At 40.6% G+C, this 20,357-nt stretch overlaps 1 protein-coding gene across 1 annotated transcript in view; it reads right to left on the minus strand.

Annotated features, from left to right (window-relative positions):
* Nucleotides 1-20,357, minus strand: part of LOC109913349 (transmembrane protein 237) — a 34,639-nt gene that overhangs the window by 13,433 nt on the left and 849 nt on the right. Inside the window, exons 2-9 of the mRNA XM_048599052.1 lie at nt 16,861-16,892; nt 14,221-14,234; nt 12,988-13,041; nt 10,640-10,753; nt 9,751-9,850; nt 7,730-7,881; nt 4,156-4,279; nt 2,671-2,862 (exon numbers count right to left, since the gene is read on the minus strand). Of these exons, the coding sequence (XP_048455009.1) occupies nt 2,671-2,862; nt 4,156-4,279; nt 7,730-7,881; nt 9,751-9,850; nt 10,640-10,753; nt 12,988-13,041; nt 14,221-14,234; nt 16,861-16,892 (782 nt within the window). The remainder of the gene's footprint in view (nt 1-2,670; nt 2,863-4,155; nt 4,280-7,729; nt 7,882-9,750; nt 9,851-10,639; nt 10,754-12,987; nt 13,042-14,220; nt 14,235-16,860; nt 16,893-20,357) is intronic.

The raw sequence follows: 20,357 nt of genomic DNA on the forward strand, positions 1-20,357 counted from the left end.
ATGTAGATTTTTATGATCTGTTTATTTTCAATCCATGGCACTGGTAAAGATTGAAACATCCTACAGTTACGGCATTTCAAATCTGGTACCCTCAGGATGGAGGTTGAAACCAATATATATTTATTTTCAGATTTTGGGTCAGGCAGTACACGCTGTGGACAGTGTCGATCAAGCTGGGTTGGGTGAGGTCAAGTGACACTTGGTGCGCAGAATAGGGTGCAAGTAACTAATCTAGACCCACACCTTGCCAATGCAGAACCAAAGCCTGTCTAGGTCAACTTAAAAAAATATTTTTTAGAATTAGAATTGACACATGCAAGATTGAGAACATCTGGTTTTTGGACACAACCAGTTTTGGAGTAGCTGGATCTGAGGAACTCTATCTGTATATGAAGGATTTGGAAGAGAAGAAACTGGATGCTACGCGGGGTTAAGAGACAGTGTGTGTGAGAGAACTGGCTAGTACTGTTGTTCCCACTGATTGACAGGATCCTGCTTCCAGGTGAAGTAAAGATAACAGATTGGCTGGCATTAGGTAGACTTACAATTCTCTGATGGTCTATGGATTCTTTAGTCACGGCTCTCATATTTTTATCATTTGATGGCTGCACGCACCATGATGCCATTATATCGACACAGCGACGGCTAGCCAAAACAAATCAGCCACATGACCACTGGATTCTCAACAATGAAATTAAAACATTCAATGACCCTGAAAACTGCTCGGTTGTCCCTAACCAGACTTCACGAATAATAGATTGTAGACACTAAATCTATAATTTAAACAAAAATTAACAACTTATTTAGAGATAGTAGGAACTGCCGATGCTGGAAAATCTGAGATAACAAGGTGTAGAGCTGGATGAACACAGCAGGCCAAGCAGCATCAGAGGAGCAGGAAAGCTGACATTTCAGGTCTGGACCCTTCTTCAGAAAGGTTTATTTATTTATCTTTTTTTAATCTTTTTTATTTATTTATCTTTTTAAATTCATTTGTGGGGTGTGAGCATCGCTGGCTGGCCAGTATTTACTGCCCATTCCTAGTTAACCTTGAACATTGACCCAGCAATAGTGAAGGAATGGCAATATACTTCCCAGTTAGGATGGTGAGTGGCTTGGAAGGGAAATTGCAGGTAGTGGTGTCCCCATGTATCTTCTGTCCTTGTCCTTCCACATGGAAGTGGGCAGAAGTTTGGAAGATGCTGTCAAAGGATCTTCAGTGAATTTCTGCAGTGCATCTTGTAGATTGAACGCATTGCTGCTACTGACCATCAGTGGTGGAGGGAGTACATACTCGTGGATGTGGTGTCAATCAACCAGGCTGCTTTGTTCTGGTTGGTGTCAAGCTTCGTGAGTGTTGTTGGCGCTCCACCCATCAGGTAAGTGGGGAGTACTCCATCACACCCCTGACTTACGCATTGTACATGGTGGACAGGCTTTGGGGAGTCAGGAGATGAGTTACTCCCTGCAGAATTCCTAGCTTCTCACTTGCTCTTGTAGCCACTATAGTTAGGTGGTGTGCGCAGTTTCTGGTCAATGACACCCACAGGAGGTTGATAGTGGGGGATTTAGTGATGGTAACATCATTGAATGTCAAGGAGTGATGGTTAGCTGCTGTTCAATGTTCAAAGTTGAATTCTTAACTTTCTTGAACTCTCAGTTCCAAACCAAAAATTAGAAAAATAAAAGAAAAATAGTGATAGAGTCAACACCAACAACACCAGTAAGATCTGGCACACTTACCTGGGCAATTGCAATGGGTCCAGCTCAGCAGACAGGCAGAAGCAGATCTGTGCCACTTTCTGAAAGGACACCTGCAACTTACAGCTGATCTGAAAATAGGTTTCACCTCCTTGCAAACAGTTCAGATCATAAAATGGGTGCCACCTTGTAACAGCCACCTTAAGCAACATCACCGAACACTGGTAATGTCTGTCATTTCCTGCAGACCCACAGTTGCTCCACAGGTTTCTTTGTACCTTAGTCATCACCAACTTCTTTTTGATCAAACCCGCCACTGGCAAAGTTCAGATACCTTCTGTGCTTTCAAAAGTACAAAGAAGTTTTAATGCCCTTATTCCAAGATTTCCCTTTAATTGGTTATTTTTAAATGTTACCTATTTGGCTGTTACTAGCAGTGCTCCCTGCTTTGAAACCTCCTTATGAAATGATCCATAAGCTTTTCATGGAAAAGTGGATAAAACTAGCACGTCTATTTCAAAATTTATATAAAATGTGCTTCTCTATGAGTTACTCCCACAATATGGAGAAGTCATTACACATCTCATTGCTGCATGGGAGGAATCACAGGCACAAAGCTCCCCCTTGGTCATTCAATGAGGAATCAGACACCAATGAGTGCATGAATCACAAATTGAGACGGCCATGGGGGGAATCACGGGTAAACCCAAACTCACATTCTGCGATGCAGATTCAACAGTCAAGGTGCCCGTCATGAAGTCAACTGAGGGGATGTGCTTCAAAAAAATTTAGCAATATTGTTTCTCAATACCTGAACCACCCAAGAAAATGTTAACTGATATACAATCAGTGAATGAATTGCACACACACAGCATTGGAAGCTGAACCATGTAGTTGAGCACATATTTTGGGGAATATTTAGGAGCCCGAGATGACTGAAAAATATCTATCCTTCCCTCGTCTTGTTACCTGTCAAATGCAGAGACGGTGCTGATGGCAAGCAGCATGTACAGGAGGCACTGTCCTGGGTAGACCAACAAGCTGTACTGTTGCAGTAGATTTGGGAGTTTAGATAAATCGTTACCCGACAGTGCGTAAACTACAATGATATTCCAAACCATGTATCCAGCCAGAAACCCTTGTGAGAAAAGCCCAATTATCCTGAGGAGACAGGAAACAAAGTGGGTTATATACCCAGTGAGACAATACACATTTTGAAGAGAATCAGAAACACTGAGTTCTGAGAAGACCCATTGTGCTCCTGGTAAATGGTGTCATTCCTTCATTTCAGGATTTTGGGATCAACATTATCTCCAGTCAATGTGTGTGGGATGTGGCTGTAGCACAAAGACCGCACCTAACTAGCAAATGCCTGCAGTAGGAATTGAAAGGGAAATTCTCAGACTAATGGGAACAAGGCAAAGGAACCCTTACCCTGCATTATGATGTACCTGCCCTGCAAGTTTTAATTGAAGCAGTGTAAAGAGATCTTTACTCTATATGTAACCCATGATATTCTAAAAAAATAGACTAAGTGAGTGTGAAAAATTGTGGCAGATTGATTCAATGTGAGGAAATGAGAGGTCATTCATTTGGACCCAAGATAGAAAAAACATTTTTTTTTCTAAAATGTTGAGAAGCTTAGAAGCAGGGAACTGTAAGGAGCAGAGAGATTTAGAGTCCTAGTACTGAAATCTCAAAATTACCATACAGGTACAAATAATAATTTTAAAAATTAATACAATGTTAGCCTTCAACTCAACCGCATTGTAATACAAAGTGGGGGGAATTATGTTTCATCGGTACAGAGCTCTGGCTTGACTACATTAGTCGCACTGTGTTCAGTTTTGCTGGGAAAGATATATTAGCTTTAGAAGGGGTGCAGCCATATTCTGAATGGATCATGAAGCCATTGTTTGAAAAAAAAAGGACAAGTTCTAGTCATTTATCATATTGTTTGTAGGAGCAAACATACAAATTGGACAGCACGTTTCCTATGAGATTACATTTCAAAAGTAGCAGTATAGCAATTTTGGAAACTGGAATGTTGCAAAGAAGGGTCATTGGACTTGAAGTGTTAACTCTGTTTCTGTCTCCATAGAGCAGGCTGCCAAGATTTTGCATCACTTTTCTGTTTTTATTTCAGATCTGCAGCATTCAGTGTTTTGTTTTTACATTACTGTATAAAGGCAATTTTTTTCTTTAAAATGGAAACATCAGATAGTCTAATACCAAAGGACAATTAGCAACCAGGATTTGTCGTTCATTTTTTACAAACCTTATCAAAAGCCTACTAAGGCAAAGATAGGTACTCTGAGAGGACTGGACAACTGGAACTCCCCAGTGAGAATTACCTGAATTGAAGAGCTGAAATAATCTCAAGTGGAAAGAATTCAAATGACAACTCTCATTTCCTGGTACAATTCACGCTGTTGCCACCGCAGTTTCCCTTACCTGAATCCACGGTGTACCTGTAAAGAGACGTCTCTGGTTGTCAAGGTGGGCTTGACCTCCATGTACACATCAACCTGCTCGGCAGATTTCTGTATCTCCATCCTGTCTGTGGCCTGGAATCGACCTGTAGAAGAAATGTATAACATTTTAAAATAAGACAGCGCAGCATTCACAGCTTTAGTGGGGAACTCTCAGGAGAAATCCAGCATTTGTTTCTGATCCTGGATTTCCCTTGAACAGAGTGACTTACCAGGCCACTTCAGAGGGCAATTACGAATCAACCACACTGTGGTGGGTCTGGAGTCACATGTTGGTCAGACCAGGTAAGGATTTTCTGACAGATTCTCTTTCCGAAAGGACATTGGTGAACCGGTAGATTTTTATTACAAATCAATGGTAGTTTCACGCCACCATAACTGAGACTGGCTTTATATCTCAAACTTAAGAATTGAATTTAGATATCATAATCTGCCACGGTGGGATTTGAACCCATGACCCCAGGTCATTTGCTTTAGCCTCTGGATTATTAGTCTAGTGACATTATAACAATGCCATCACTTCCTCTATCTTAGGAGGGAAGAGAGAAATGAGAAAATTACTCATTCTGATGAACTCCTGCATATCTTTGCACAGAAGCTTTTGGTGCCAGGTTATGCAATTACCCTCTGAGGTATAAGTCAGAAGAATTAACAGTTGCTTGCAATTATATTGCACTTTTAACATCCCAAGGCATTTGACAGCAATGTTGTCAAATGTATATCAATTCTAGAAATACAGAATCGATAATTCAGGTCAAAATCAATAGTCACATAAACAAATGCAGGTTAATTAAGGAAAGCCAACATAGATTTAAGGGACAATTACATTTAACTAATGTGGAATTTTTTTTAAGAAAGACTAATAGAGTGGGTTGATCAGGGCCATACTGTTGATATCGTGTATACGGACTTCTAGAAAGCAACTGATACAGTGCCATACAATAGACTTGTGAGCAAAATTAGTGTTAATGCAATAATTGGGACAGTAACAATATAGCGACAAACTGTTGAGTCAAAAGGATGCAAAGTAATCATTTTTCAAGCTGGGTGAAGGTTTGTGTGAACTTCCCAGGGGCCACTGTTAGGACCCTTGCTTTTCCTAACATGCTCAGTGATCTAGACCTTGGCGAACGGGGCACAATTTCAAGATTTTCAGATGATATAAAATTTGAAGATTGTAAACAGGGAGGAAGCCAGTGCAGAACTTCAGAAGAATGTAAACAAGTTGATGGAGTGAGAGGATACGTAGCAGATGAAGTTCAATGCAGAGAAATGCACTCCCTGATAGTGTAGTGAAGGCAGGTTCAATTGAGGTAACTGAGAATTAGATGGTTATTTGAAAAGGAACAGCATGCAATGTTATGGGGAGAAGGCAAGAGCATGACACTAAGTAATCTACTCATTTGGAGAGCCAGCACAGGCACAATGAGCCGAATAACCTCCTTTAACACTGTAACAAATCTGAAATTCTATGACTGAGCCAAAAGACATCAGGACACGTGATCAAAGATTTGGTAAAACGGCTAGGTTTTAAAGAACACATTAAAAAGAGAAGAAAGGTGGAGAGGCTTAAGAAGTAAATTCCAGAGCCTAGACAACTGAAGGCACAGTTGCCAACGAGGGCATGAAGAAGACCAGGAACGTGTAAGAGACTAGAGGAATACAGAGGACTGGAGAAGGTTAAAAATCAGGATAAGTAAAGCCAAGGAGAGATTTAAACACAAGGATGGGATTAAGCTTTCTCCCCTCAATAAAGAAACTGTTATGCCTCATTGGGGTAGCTTGCGGATATCAAGCCAGCTATTTCTTAAGTCATGAAAACATTTTAAAAAATGATCAAAGTACCAAAGTCCCCAATGTACCGGTCTGATAGATTCAGGTTAATAAGAAACACAGCCAGGTTTTTATAAGAACTACTATTTATTACAAATAAATAGATTCTAACCACAGGTAAAAGATGATGAACTGTTGACATATAACTCTGTTAGTTAAAACTCTAACCCCCTCCACCTTCTGAAAACTCTCCACATACAGACAAATACATTTGTGTTAAGCTGGAGGAAAAAATAAGTACTGAGGAAGCAGTTCAATAGCACATGTCCTCAGGATCCTATGGGGTTTTCCTTTTGTTTCCCAATTCCTTCAATTCTTTGATATTTTCTTTCAAGTTATTTCACTTCTTCACAGGAGGCACATAAATGATAAGTCTCTGACTTCTTGGTTAAAAGCAACAGCTCATGGCAACCAGCAGAAGCAGAACATCCAGCTTTCTTTAGCTCTGGTTATTTTCATCAGAAACAGACACACACCACCTCCTTTCCCAGCAGTCTGAGGGCTTTTCACTGTATTGTTTGCTCTCAGGTTCAGCTACCCAGGAACAAATCCAATAGTTGTTGTCAGGCTGATGGCCTTTGGCATCCACAACTGGTCACAAGTGCTCAAATGAGTCAGCAACTTGTTGCTGGATGAATCTCACTATACATGCCTCAGAGCTGTGGTATCTATTTACACCTTTCCCTCCACTGCTTGCAAAGTAATAGTGTAAACATGACCCAAAATGAGTTTCAGTAACATACTACGTCCTTTACTGTAAAACAGTCCTTTTCCCAATTTAGTTCACAATCAAAAATAAAGTAGAATAAAAAGATGCGGTTTTTACAATTTTGCTGCCTAAATCACTCTACACAAGGCTACCAGACACCTTATTGCCCTTCTCTGGATTCCTTTTTCCAACAATAATACTATTGCTTTAATACCTTAGTGGAATTGTTGCCAAGGGTTGTAGTTCTTTGTTTCTGCTTCTACAACCTTCTTCACATTGTTGTTATGAATCACAGAAATGACAAAGAGGGTGACAGAAATGAACACAAAAAGATTTGGAAAATCAAAAAACAATTAAAGTGAAGAGAAATTATGAAATTAAGTTCAATATTTCCTAACATTAAATTATCAAGGAATACAAAGAGGAGCAGCAAAACAGTACAAATTAATACCTAACAGGAAACAGTGAATAAGATGGGTCTTGATTCTTTTATAAAAGAGGTTGTGGGATTACCTTGACTTGGAGGTTTTTAAGTAAGAGTTTGACAGAGTAAACATAGGGAAAACAGTTCCACTTTTGAGTAAGACCAGAAAAAGCTATCATAAGTAGTCACTAACTAATCCAACAGGATGTTGAGAAGAGTCCTCTTTACCAGACATCAATAAGATAAATAAGAAGGAGTGAGTGAGGTGAAGAGCACAAATGCATTCAAGGAAACAACAGATGCATACAGGGAAGAGAAATGAATGGAAAGACATGCAGATTGGATTAGATGAAGGAGGATGGCAAAAGGTTCACATGGAGTGTAAATACTGGCATGTACCAGTTGAGCCAAATGGTGTATTCCTATGTTTGAATACTATGAATCCTCAGTCCTTTCTATAGGTTTGTTTGACACAGTATTTATGGTTCCTTAAACTTTCCCAACACCCATATGGCCAACTCTCTCCTCGAATACCAATGGTACCCATTGAGAACCAGTACAATTACTTACGGCTTCGTTCCAGGAAGACTTTGTCCACAGGCTGGCTCGAACAAGCTGATATGGCAAAAATAGGACCTCTGAGCTGAGGAGCCTGCCCCTCACTGATAATGTCTTCTTCTTCCACTTCAAGCTCATTACTGTAACCAGCAGGCCGTGTTCTCCTGTTTGTTATTTTAATAAAGCTGCATTAGAACAATTTTTTTGAATATCATTTTACGAAGGAAACAAAAAAGGGAAGATCACGCAATGAAAGGTTGTCAATCACTCGTGAGGATAACTGAACTGGTTAATAGGGAACCAAGCAATATCAATCTTGGGCCATCCCTGGTCTTCACCAAGCTCATCGCCATAACTTGAAGGGCAATTTTGGATGAGATTCCCCATCTCACTATAATCCTGTGCATTCTGCCTTTTCAAATTATAATTCCTGATTAAATGTCTTGATTAAACCTGCCTTCCTCACACTGCTCGTCATATTCCGGATCCTAAATCACTTACTGCGTGAAAAGGTTTCTCTTCGTGTCCCTATTGCTCCATATATTAAATGTGTCTAAGGTTTTGGAATAGATCTGTAGCTCGGGTTGTGGGTGTTGAGGTTGGTTGGCTCGTCGAGCTGGTTTGTTGTTTTGCAGACATTTCGTTACCATGCTTGGTAACATTCTCAGTGCAGCCTCCAATGAACCGTCGGTGTGTTTTCCCGCCTGGTTTTTAAACTCTGGGGTCCGTTGAGATGGATTGCCTCACCTCCAGTTTTACTTCGTAGTGGAATGTATATGGGGTCGAGTTCAATGTGTTTATTAATAGCATGCTTCGTGGAGTGCCTTGCTTCCAGGAATTCTCATGCTTTGGATATCCATTATCCTTGAAAACCTGCAGTGTGTTGTTGCCCTTTTAAATAGTGTTCGCGAAGGGCACACTGCAGCAACATGGAACTTCGCCAAGAGGAAGAAGAATACCTCTTCCAGGTTTTCAAGGATAATGGATATCCAAAGAACTGGGTCAGAAGATGCCGACACAAACAGCATCAGAAAGATTCTACACGCCCCGACACACTCATCACACTGCCCTACATCGGGAACACATCGGAACTCACCACAAGACTCCTACGACCGCTGGGCATCAGAGTGGCACACAAGCCCACGTCAACCCTACGACAACTGCTCACCCGAACTAAAGACCCACTCCCCACCATGGACAGGACCAATGTCATCTACAAATTTCCCTGCAGAGACTACGAGAAACACTACATTGCACAAACAGGAAGGAAACTAACAACAACAGTACATGAACACCAACTGGCTACAAAAAGACACGACCAATACTCACTCATCTCAATCCACATGGACAAGGAGAACCACGACTCCGACTGGGACAACACCAAGATCCTGGGACAGGCTAGGCAGAGACAAGCACGAGAATTCCTGGAAGCATGGCACTCCACGAAGCATGCTATTAATAAACACATTGAACGCGACCCCATGTACATTCCACTACGGAGGAAAACCGGAGGTGAGGCAATCCATCTCAACGGACCCCAGAGTTTAAAAACCAGGTGGGAAAACACACCGATGCTTCATCGGAGGCTGCACTGAGGACGTTACCAAGCATGATAACGAAACGTCTGCAAAACAACAAACCAGCTCGGCAACCCAACCAACCTCAATTAAATGTGTCATTTTGTTCTTGACCCTTCCACCAATTTCTCCCCATCTAATCTGTCTGGATCCGTCATGATTTTGAATACCTTGGAACAAATCTCCACTGAACCTTTTCTCCAAGGAAATCCGTCCCAATTTCTCCAATCAGTCTATGTAACTGAAGTTCCTCATCAAGAGAATGGAACCATTGTCATGAATCTTTTCTGCATCCTCTCTAGTGCCTTCACATTTTTTCAAGTTGGGCACAATACTCCAGCTGAGATTGCAGGACTGTTTTGTACAAGTTTAACCTAACCTCCTTGCTCTTGTTTTCTATGCCCTTAATAATGAAGCAAGACCTAAAACAGGACTTTAATTGGTAATAACATTCACTTGGTTCTCTTCTTGATTTTCCGAGTAACTTCATCATCCGGTCCAGTGTAGAAATTGCACACGTCAGAGGCATTCTGCTGGGTGAAGGAGGTTTCCAATTCTATAACAAAGAATAAGTTTACAAATAGACATTTTCAGTGATCTCGTTTACTTTTCAGCACTCTAATCTGAAACTCGTCTGTGCTAAAAAGAACTGGTGGAGGAATAAAAACCAAAAGAACTGCAGATGCTGCAAATCAGGAACAAAACCAGAAGTTGCTAGAAATGCTCAGCAGGTCTGGCAGCATCTGTGAAGAAAAAAATAAGAGTTAATGTTTCGGGTCTGATGACCCTTCCTTAGAACTCCTCAGAACTGGTGGAGGAATACACTGGCTGGTGCAACAATCATAAACACACCATGGGTTTTGGGTTCATAATAGTCATCGGAACCTGTACATGATACTGGTGTATGGGGATATGTGTATGGAATGGAATGTAGCAACAGGCATGGGAACCCACACCTGGCATATAGGCATGCAACAACCGACACCTGAAACAACTGTAAAAGACTAGAAAAAATACCAATTCAGCACCTTTTCACTCTATTCTTGAACCTGCAACCCTTCTTCTGACCTCATCCTCCAACCCAATCGACTCAGCTTCACACAAAATCCCACAAGCCAGCCCATCTACATTGTCATTTTATGCTCATAACAGAATCTACTTTTAAGCTAGGGGAAAATTCTAGAAAATTGCAGTTGATTGACACCCACTTAACTGAAAGTGGATTTTAAGTGGGCAGCAGTGTGCTGAAATCCAAGAATATAGCTGTAATTATTTCAATGCAAACCAAAACTGCACTCCAAGTACATCCAAACTCTACAGTTCAGAGGATCTTGACTGTACTCACCAGCTGATAGCTTTTTTTTCTTCTTTTTCTTCTTAGGAGCAGTACCCTGAAGATCTGGGGTAAGGGGTTCGATACTTTCAGAATAGCGTCGCCCAGTTGAAGTCACAAGTGTGTCTGAGGGGCAAAAGTGACAGACAAGGGTCAAATAAGATACAACACTATTTCACAATCCAATGACTCTGTCACTGTGTTGGGAAGGTTGTGCCCAAGGTGTTGATTGGGAAAGTGCAGATAGGGTTGCAGTCTTTACTGAATTAGCAACTTTTAGCTGTGCTGGCACTGAGGGCTGAACAACTGTCCTCAGCTTCAACCAAGGAAAGTCAAATCAGCCAGGGCCCTTGCTCCTGTGAACAGAATTGAGCTCTTTTTTCTGTAATTGCATACTCATAAGCTCACTGGTTGAGAACAGGTGGGGGACAAAGAGGCATGTTGGTGCAAGATTCAATGCCCAAGGGCGGGAAGATTTCAAAGACAAAATACAAGTAAATGGAGGTAATCATTATTACTCTCAATCCTCTCACATCTGTAATATTTAGAGAATATTCCACAGTGCTCCAAAATATAACACCACAGTAGCTCAAATTGAGCTTTTAATCTGTTACTTATCAAATTCAACATGTTCTTCTGCTGCGTGTAATAGGAAGAGTACGGGCCTTGTTCAACCAGCCTGCACTTGCAAAACTCAAAACATCTACAGTTAGCTATCATTCTGCGATTGGGCATCACTTTTTGAATAATCTTGAGTTAACAGCTACATTAGCATTTATTTTGAGATATTTAGTCAAACTTGTAACCTGGCTTATTTACACTTGCTGGAAGTGATATACATATTCATATGCAGAGATTTGTTCTCTACCAATAAAAGAAGTATGCTAAAGCATTGCACTTCCTTTTTATCTGAAGAATGGGGAGCCTATAGCTCTCTATGGCAACACCTTGACAAATCAGAGGCTTCCCAACCAATCAGCATACCTTTTCTCCTATTGCATAAATTGTTGTGATCATTTAAAATTTGGCATGCTTGTATTTGTCCTGATGAGTGCAAGACAAAATTCTTCAGCAACTGTTCTTCTTCTTAGAAATATTTAAAGATAATTTAAATGTTTTGATTTAAAATTATCAGAACAAAACAGGTACCAAGCCTGGGGGCCTTTTGCTTTGTGCGACTTGATACAACATCAAGTCGTGCATTGACTGACTGAGATTCTGAGGAATCTGTGTGTAGGTCATTGCAGAATAGACACTTGGATCAAACCTTTCAAAGTCAAACTTAGAGAACAAGTGTTTATACTTCAATTAGCATGTAATTTGTAAACATTAACATTTCAAATACTATCTGTACCCAAATAGAGTCACTGTCCATTTTGATCAGGAAACCCAACCATTCCAGGCATGAATAGATGCTGTTTATAAGTAGACACAGTCCCATGGGTACTATTTTTTACAGGAAATGGCACTGGCTTCCACAGTTGTATAATGAAAGTCAACAAAAATTTGAATTTAACAACAATTTTGGGAGTAAATATCAAAAGTAAGGATAAAGGGTAACTTAAACTGGGAACAGCTGTTAAAGCCAAATCAAGGGGACCAGTTAATAAAGACAAATTAAACTCCCCATACAGCAATATGCACAGCATCCGAAATATTAGGAGGTGGGGAGGAAATAGGACACATGGGGATTACTAAAACAAATCTGGCAATTTTGCATGACATAAAATATTGAGGAAGCACAGGAAAGGAAAAATGAGCTGTGAGATAGCTGTATTAATTAGAAACAACAACGATAATAGGAAAAAAGGACATAACTAAACATCAAGATTGAAACAGTACCATGAAGCATTAAAATAAATGAGGAGGATAACAAGAGATTAATCACACTCGTGGGTGTATTCTAGAGACAATATGCCCCCAAAAACATGTAAACAAATCAATGAAATAAGTAAACAACACAGACCAAATCGTGAGATGTTTCAACTATTCCAACTTATTTGGACAGCACAGTGAAAGAGGAAAACACAGTAGAGCTTCTACAGTGTACACAGAACTCCTTTCTTACCCAGGATGTGTAAAAACTCAACAAGATGGGAATCGCCACTGATCTACTACTGGTAAATTAATCTGAGCAGACAAGAGAACAAAGTTTAAGGAAACATCTAGGCAATAGTGATCACAATAGAATAAGGTTTAAAGTAATGATTGAGAGAGACAGAGAGAGAAGTAAGAGATTGGAAAAGATAAATAATAAAAGGATGCAGTTGAAACTAGGAAATAAAAAATTAGAAAACCAGTGACATGATTGCACCTGTCACCAGCTGGAACAGATGCAGATGGACCTTTGTGCAACTTACCTACTCCATTGCTCGCATTGGATTTTTTCTTTCTAGCCTTGTTTATAGGTACATCTGTAATGGAGGCAATAAAAAGACGATGCAGCCGGTTGCTAGTCACCAATATAAACACTTTACAAATCCATCCATTTAAACATGAACAAGGACAAACATGCAATATTCACAAGAATAAGCATCAACATTAGAATAAAGTTCTCCCTGCATACCATCATAACATATTGGATTTTTTAAAAGTAATATTTTCTTTAAGTTTAAACTATAAAACACTATTCAACTGTGCTGGCTCATGACAGACTGTGTTCAGCGATATGCAAACACGTTTGAGCAGAAACTTAGGAAAGAAAATTAGTTATGACTGATTGCACCCAAAGCAGAAATTCTAACCCCCTCATATCTTTGTCGGCTGATTTGTTGCATCCTTCTTGTAAGAGGGAATCTCTACTGGGGTACAGGTTCAAATATATTCATCAATCTCTCGAAAGTTCACACGTAAACTGTGTTAAAGAGTATCAGTAAAAATTCAGCTGTCTGGCAGGGATGCTCAAGACAAAGTGAAGCTAGCAAACATGTGATGGTGATCTGTTAATTAAGCGATAATTGCGTAAGAGGGGTTTCTTGTGGAACAGTGGTAGTGTCCCTCCCTCTGAGCTAGAAGGCCCTGAGTTCAAGTCTCACCTGCTTCAGAGGTGTGTAATAACATCTCTGAACAGGCCGATTTAAAAAAAAATTGGGTGAGAACTTGACTGGGCGTATTTACATAGAAGGAATATGTAATCAGTGGTGGTGAAGTTGGCAGTGGGCGAATCAGAATAAAAATCTGACCAGAAAAGCATATGCTGGACTCATCTACTATTTTAAATGAACAAATTAAACAAAATTAGTGTCAACAACCCTGAAAGCACACTGTAACTAAAATAAAAACTCTGAAGGAAACTTACTAAATTCAGATTAAAAGATCATTTTGCAGGATAATGATGCCTGTCAGTCTGGTCCCTGTATAAACAGCATTCAATATCTGATGTTCAACAACCATGAATATTGCATGCAATTCTGTTCTTAGCTGGTGCACATATTATCTGCAACCATCTGCAGCAATAGCTGAACAGCAAACAGATGCAGCAGTTCCTTTGTCCACCAGTAATTAAATAACCAATTCACTTAACAAGAACTGTCAATAAAATAACAAGTCATCACAGATATCCGTGGGAGGATTGGTTGAAATTAAAGGCTTACCTTTGACTTTGGTGCTTCAGACCCATCAGCCAAGAAAAAGAAAATAAACAACGTAAGCATACAGACACACTGTAAAACATTAACTAAAAGAAAAACCAACAAGCATCCTCCTTTATTAGAGAACAACCCAACGCACAGGTCTTCTGTCTATATTCATCAATATAACCTATTCAGAACATCACCATATCATTCAATCTCTTGTCCTTCCAGGTGCTCATCTAATTTCTCCTTGGCCCCTCCAGTTCAATGTTCCTCCCCATGTGTCATATACCACAACTGGATTAGGCACTGAGCAAACAGGGTCTTATGATTTTCCTTCTTACTCCTAAGTTCATCATTTTCTAACCACTCCCCTGGGATTTGAATCCTTAACAAATGGGAACAACTGCACTCTATCAACTTCCTCAATTCTCTTCACAATCTTGAAAACTTGAACCAGAGCATCTCAAAACATCACCTTTTGCAAAGCAAACACATTCCACTTCCCTCAAATTAAATTCTGGAAAAACTTGATATCTGGCATTGTCTTTGCTATCTGCTTTGAAAGACAATAATCTCTTACTACAGTGAGTACTACACATCTCCAAATCGAGCCAAGACAGCAACACTCAGAGCAACAACATTATTTTCCTTGCATTTGAGCTATCTGCTAACGGAACCCGCAGCCTTTTCTTTCTTCTGCAACTAATAGGATGGTCAGACGTAACTTCCATTTATCTACAAAAGGAGGCTGAGTCATCATGCTGGAGTTATAATCTGTCATCAACAACAGCAAAATATTTCCCACCACTGAGTACAGTATGGATTTCTGGCTTCTTCTTGAATTCTCTGCCTGGAGGCAAATCCAACGCATAGCAGCAGGACCTGCAACACAGGCAGGATAAGGAGGCAGGTTCCAAATCTGCCTCAGTCAAAACAAGGATTAAGCCCCATGCTGTTGGCACCAAGCAGGTCGATATATCCTTTCCAAGGAGTCCATACCACCGTGACAACATGTATTTTTATGTGTATGATGTAGTCTGGCGTTACGGACAATGACTACAGAGTCTCTATTTCTTTCCATCACATAGCTTTCGAGAAATACCATACAACCGTCGTGCTGTCTGTCGGAAGCATATATGGTTTGATACTCAACCGATTTGGCTGCATTATAGAATTACCTTCTTTGGCCATTGAGTCCTGGAGTCTGATTTGAGCCTGGAGCTCCTGGCCCAAAGGCAGATATATTGCCCACTGGACCACAAGTCTTCCATAGGTTACCACATATTGAAGTTTTAAATTCCTTCCATCTTTCTCTTCTTCAATCCTGAAGCCTCTGATTCTTGTTGTGGTACAAGGAATCATGGTTACAGACTGGCCAATGTTGTCTCATTGAAGTGGTAATACAAGCTGGTGGCACAGTCCACTATCAACCCTTACATAGCATCCAGCTGGGATTAATGGATGGACAGTTAGAAACAGGAATCATGCTTGATTTCCCTGCTGCCACTAATACTAGACAAAAATACTTATAATAACACCCTCCTGTTGTACATGATGGCAATGCTCCAGGTGATCCTGCACCTACCAGAAACTGAGGTCGTGATCTTCTACATAGCTCCACATAGTTATACTTTTGAATTCATTTAACAGATCTGGGTTTTGCTGGCTGAATATTGACCAAACCTAACTGCCCTTGAGAAAGTATGGTTGGCTGTCTTATTGAAACTCTACAGTCCATGGGGTTTAGATGCTGCCAAACTGTACTCGTGGGTGTAAGTTCCAGGATTATAATAATGGTTTCCTCTCATCAAATTCCACCACTAGCATAAAGAATACTCAAATCAAATCACAGGAAAGAATTAATGTATTCAACTATCTTTTAGCAAAGGAAAAAGATACCTAAATCACAATGTAGAAAAAATACATTCTGTTGAATTTCATATCACAGAACTGAACGCCCAACCCATGACCCAACAGCCAGCCCACTTGTCCAGCTAGCCCACACTTATAACCTGCTTCCCAGTTAGCCAACACCCTGCTCATTATCCACTCACCCAATACCCAGCCCACTCCCCAGCTAGCCATCACCCAGCCTGCTACCCACCTAACACATAGCTCACAGCCCACGTGCCCAACACCCAGGTGCTCACAGCAAACTAAGACTCAGCCCACTCCTCAGCTAACTAACGTACGGCTAGCTTCCAACCTACGCAATACACAGCGCACTCCTAACCCACCTCACTATCTACCTAACCAATACTAATTCAGTACACATGTCCCAATACCCATCATGTAGCAACACCATCCAATTGTTCAGCCATTTCAACTCAGTACCAATATTTAACAGCCCTAATACTAGTGCTAACAATGCAACACAGTTTCAGTCTCCAGTCTCACAACCTCGCCACCTGACCACCAAGCCAATGCTACCAACGCACTCCAACAACCCAGGACCAGCCGTTGACATCGCTACTCAGTGATCCTGTATTCTGTTCCACTGCCCAACCTCCACTAAAATTAGCCACCAACCACAGATCTAAAATTTACCAAATATTTACCATCACAGCATCACATTTTTGTTACTCTCCAGTTGCAGAGGGCAGTGACACACAACTACGTCTTCTGACACAACTGCAGCTCCATTTTTAGCAGTCTTACCTTGGCACTGGTGGAAGTGCACGTGGTGGGCGCTGAAAGAAAACCACAGAAAGTCATCAGTATCAAGGATGACACCGTTACACAGCATGCATGCCACTCTCAGTTCCTGACTCAATCAACCATCTGGAGGCTGTTGGGGGCATTCTGTCACAGTTCCTGACACAAACATTATGAAACCCTGAGGCCACAATCCAGGCTGATATTATTAAAGATGTTCTTTTCCAGATGTAACACGAAACTGCAGCTCTATTTGCCCTCAGGAGGACATAAATGATCCTGTTTGAATAAAGGAGCCTTTTGTTGTTACAACCAAAATTTATTATTGAAACAACAGGTCCATAAACAGTTTTTCTGATCATATATTGCATTTTTTGTTTGCGGAACTTCAGTGGATACTACCCCATGCTTGAAAAAGATAGTAGGTAGGTATATGAAAACTTTGAGGCCCTCTCAATAAAGGAAAGGAACCGTATAAATAAAAACTTTTACTTTCTTCAAAATTGATTTGATAAAAGAAAACTGCTGATAAATTGGGCTGAGAGAGATAGTAGGAACTGCCGATGCTGGAGAATCTGAGATAACAAGGTGTAGAGCTGGATGAATACAGCAGGCCAAGCAGCATCAGAGGAGCAGGAAAGCTGACGTTTCGGGTTTGGACCCTTCTTCAGAAAACAATGTGCTGGCAAGTTAATTATTCTTAATGCAAGGGTAAGAGTGTGTTATTCACAGTGAACTCTCTAAGTTCTGCTATAAATGTCTCTCATGCCAGCACTCAAAATAAAAACAGAACAAAAAAAATGAAATCCACACAAACCCTGTCAGCATTTGAATAAAGGTTAGTATTTCTTGTGCCATCCAGTGGGATTTACCATGTCACAAATATTAAACTGATTTTCCCTTTCCAGATCAAACTTAAATTCTAGCTTCTCACCGCTTGCTTCTTCATGGTGTCTGTGATCCTCGAATCTCAGTAAATGGGTCAACAGTGACCTCACTTCAAACTAATCCTACATTAAATCCACCTTCAGAAAGTGGATTAGCTGGTAGACTATCCATATGACAGCTGTGATGGGGGCGGGATTTGGAAATCTAGTCACCAAATGTAAAACACAACATGTTGAATATTCTCCCTCTTAAAGCTGGCACTATAGGGATGGCCCTTCACTGTCAGTGGAACAATATGTTTGAAGAAAGTGGAGGGATTGAAGATTGCTTTCTAACTATTCTCCCGCCAGGCAAATAGAATCGCACCAAGGTCTTCATGACACTAAATTGAGCTGATTAATAAAACCAATTCTTAATTGATTCCAGTCTTCTTCCACAATACGCTGGAGCTATCATCATCATCTGACATGTTGAAAATGTTCGGCTGTTTTCCTGGTAACTCAATTGGGATGACAGGATGTCATTTGCAAATATAGACCAAAACATTGCTTGTTCAAACCCTAGGTGCTGACATTAGTCATCTCTCAGTCAGGACAGCAGCTGCTTACATTTGAGCTCTGAAACCTAGCCTTGTGATGAACTCAATGGCTTGGGGAGGCAGCAGGGTAATTAGCCAGGATCCCCCTCTCAATGTAAGGTAATGACTGTGTTGGAATGTCCAGGACAGCCAGTCAGGGCTCAACAGGTGATTCGTGGCCACTGGAGACACAGAATGGCAAAGTGACCAGTGCCCAAGGGAGTGAAGATGAAGAAGAAACAGATCCTTCAGGAGGCATGTGGAGACAATTCAAGAATTCAAACATTATTTTGGCTGACTCGAGGCAGAGCAAGATTGTGACTAAAGCATAAAATTTGCTCACGAAATCCATAAATTCAAATTCTCATCACTCCAAAAGAGTTTCCTAGACATTTTTCCATTCTCACTTTCAGTTGAGAATTCATTGGCTCAGATAATCCAATGGCCAGATAATCATTGATGCAGCTTGGACAGGAGTTGCATGTCATGATCATGCTGAATACCCAATGTGGTTGAATCAGTGGAAACTGCCCCAGAAATGGAATTTTTCAATAGGCAATTCCCCTGTATTTGAATCCTCAAAGAGTCCACTAATCGAAATTTCAATAAAAACCGAAAGAACTACAGATGCTGTAAATCAGAAACAAAAACAGAAATTGCTGGAAGAGCTCAGCAGCTCTGGCAGTATCTGTGGACAGAAATCAGAGTTAACATTTCGGGTTGAGTGACCCTTCCTCAGAACAATCTCACTTAAGCTGATAATTACCCAGGAAACGTTACAAGATTAAAAACCTAATCTAACACCTGGATGAATATTAAGATGACTCCTCATTGACTTCCCAAACTACATCACCCTGGACTCCTGACAACCACAACCTGACTCGATTAAATGCATTCTTCCAACCACTGCCATTCTGACCATGCTCCATAATCCTGAAAGAGTTGAGATCGGAATTGCCAACAAGAAATGTGGAGCTCAGTCCTAATGGAGGAAAGTAGGAACTGAGTGGCAATCTGACTGTAATTTGCACTCCTTGGTACATGTGGGCTGTATATCTTTCCTACCATTCATGTTAAGCCATCCGGTTCATCGTTACAAAATAAAAACCGAAAGAACTGCGGATGCTGTAAATCAGGAACAAAGCTGATAATTGCTGGAAAAGCTCAGCAGGTCTGGCAGCATCTGTAAAGAAAAAAATCAGAGTTAAAGTCAACAGACCCGAAACGTTAACTCTGATTATTTTCTTCACAGATGCTGCCAGACCTGCTGAGCTTTTCCAGCAACTTCTGTTTTGGTTCATCGTTGCATTTAACTTCCCAAATAAACTTTAACTTCTGCTTTAACAACCCTCTGACATGAATCTTTCTGAAACAAATTATTAAACGTGCATAATCCTGCCCCCACTATCTTTTCCCTGTTTTCTTTTTAAAACATGTGGATGTTCACAACTGCAGTCAAGCGTCATAGTCTCAGAGTTTGATTATTCACAGAATTGTTATGATGCAGAAAGAGACCAATTGGCCCTCTGGCTCTTCGAATAAACATCACTCCCTTGTGCCGGTCTCATGATTTTTCACGATACACTTGTACACTATTACTATTAAATAATCATCCACTGTCATCTTGAATGTCTCAATTGAACCTGCCTCTGACACACTTCTAGGTGATGCATTCCATACCCTAACTACTCGCTGCGTGAAAAAGTATTTTTTCTCTCACAACACTTAAATCTCTCGTTCGTGTTCCTTTTACAGGCTTCTCCTTATCTATTCCATCCTGACCGCTCATGATTTTGAAAACTTTCCATCGAATCTCCTCTCAGGCCTCTTCTTTCCGAGGGGAACAGTCCCAACTTCTTCAATCTATCCTCAAAATAAAGTTTCTCGTTCCTGGAACCATTCTTATACATCACTTCTATACTCTCCCCATTACTTATTTAGTATTTCTCGTGTATTATGCAACAGCACCCATTCCCCTTTAGCAAGAAGCCATCAGCAAACTGGATGGGATAACAAGGTGTAGAGCTGGATGAAC

Source organism: Rhincodon typus, chromosome 7 (genome assembly GCF_021869965.1).
Source record: "Rhincodon typus isolate 14 chromosome 7, sRhiTyp1.1, whole genome shotgun sequence".
Taxonomy (NCBI): Eukaryota; Metazoa; Chordata; class Chondrichthyes; order Orectolobiformes; family Rhincodontidae; genus Rhincodon; species Rhincodon typus.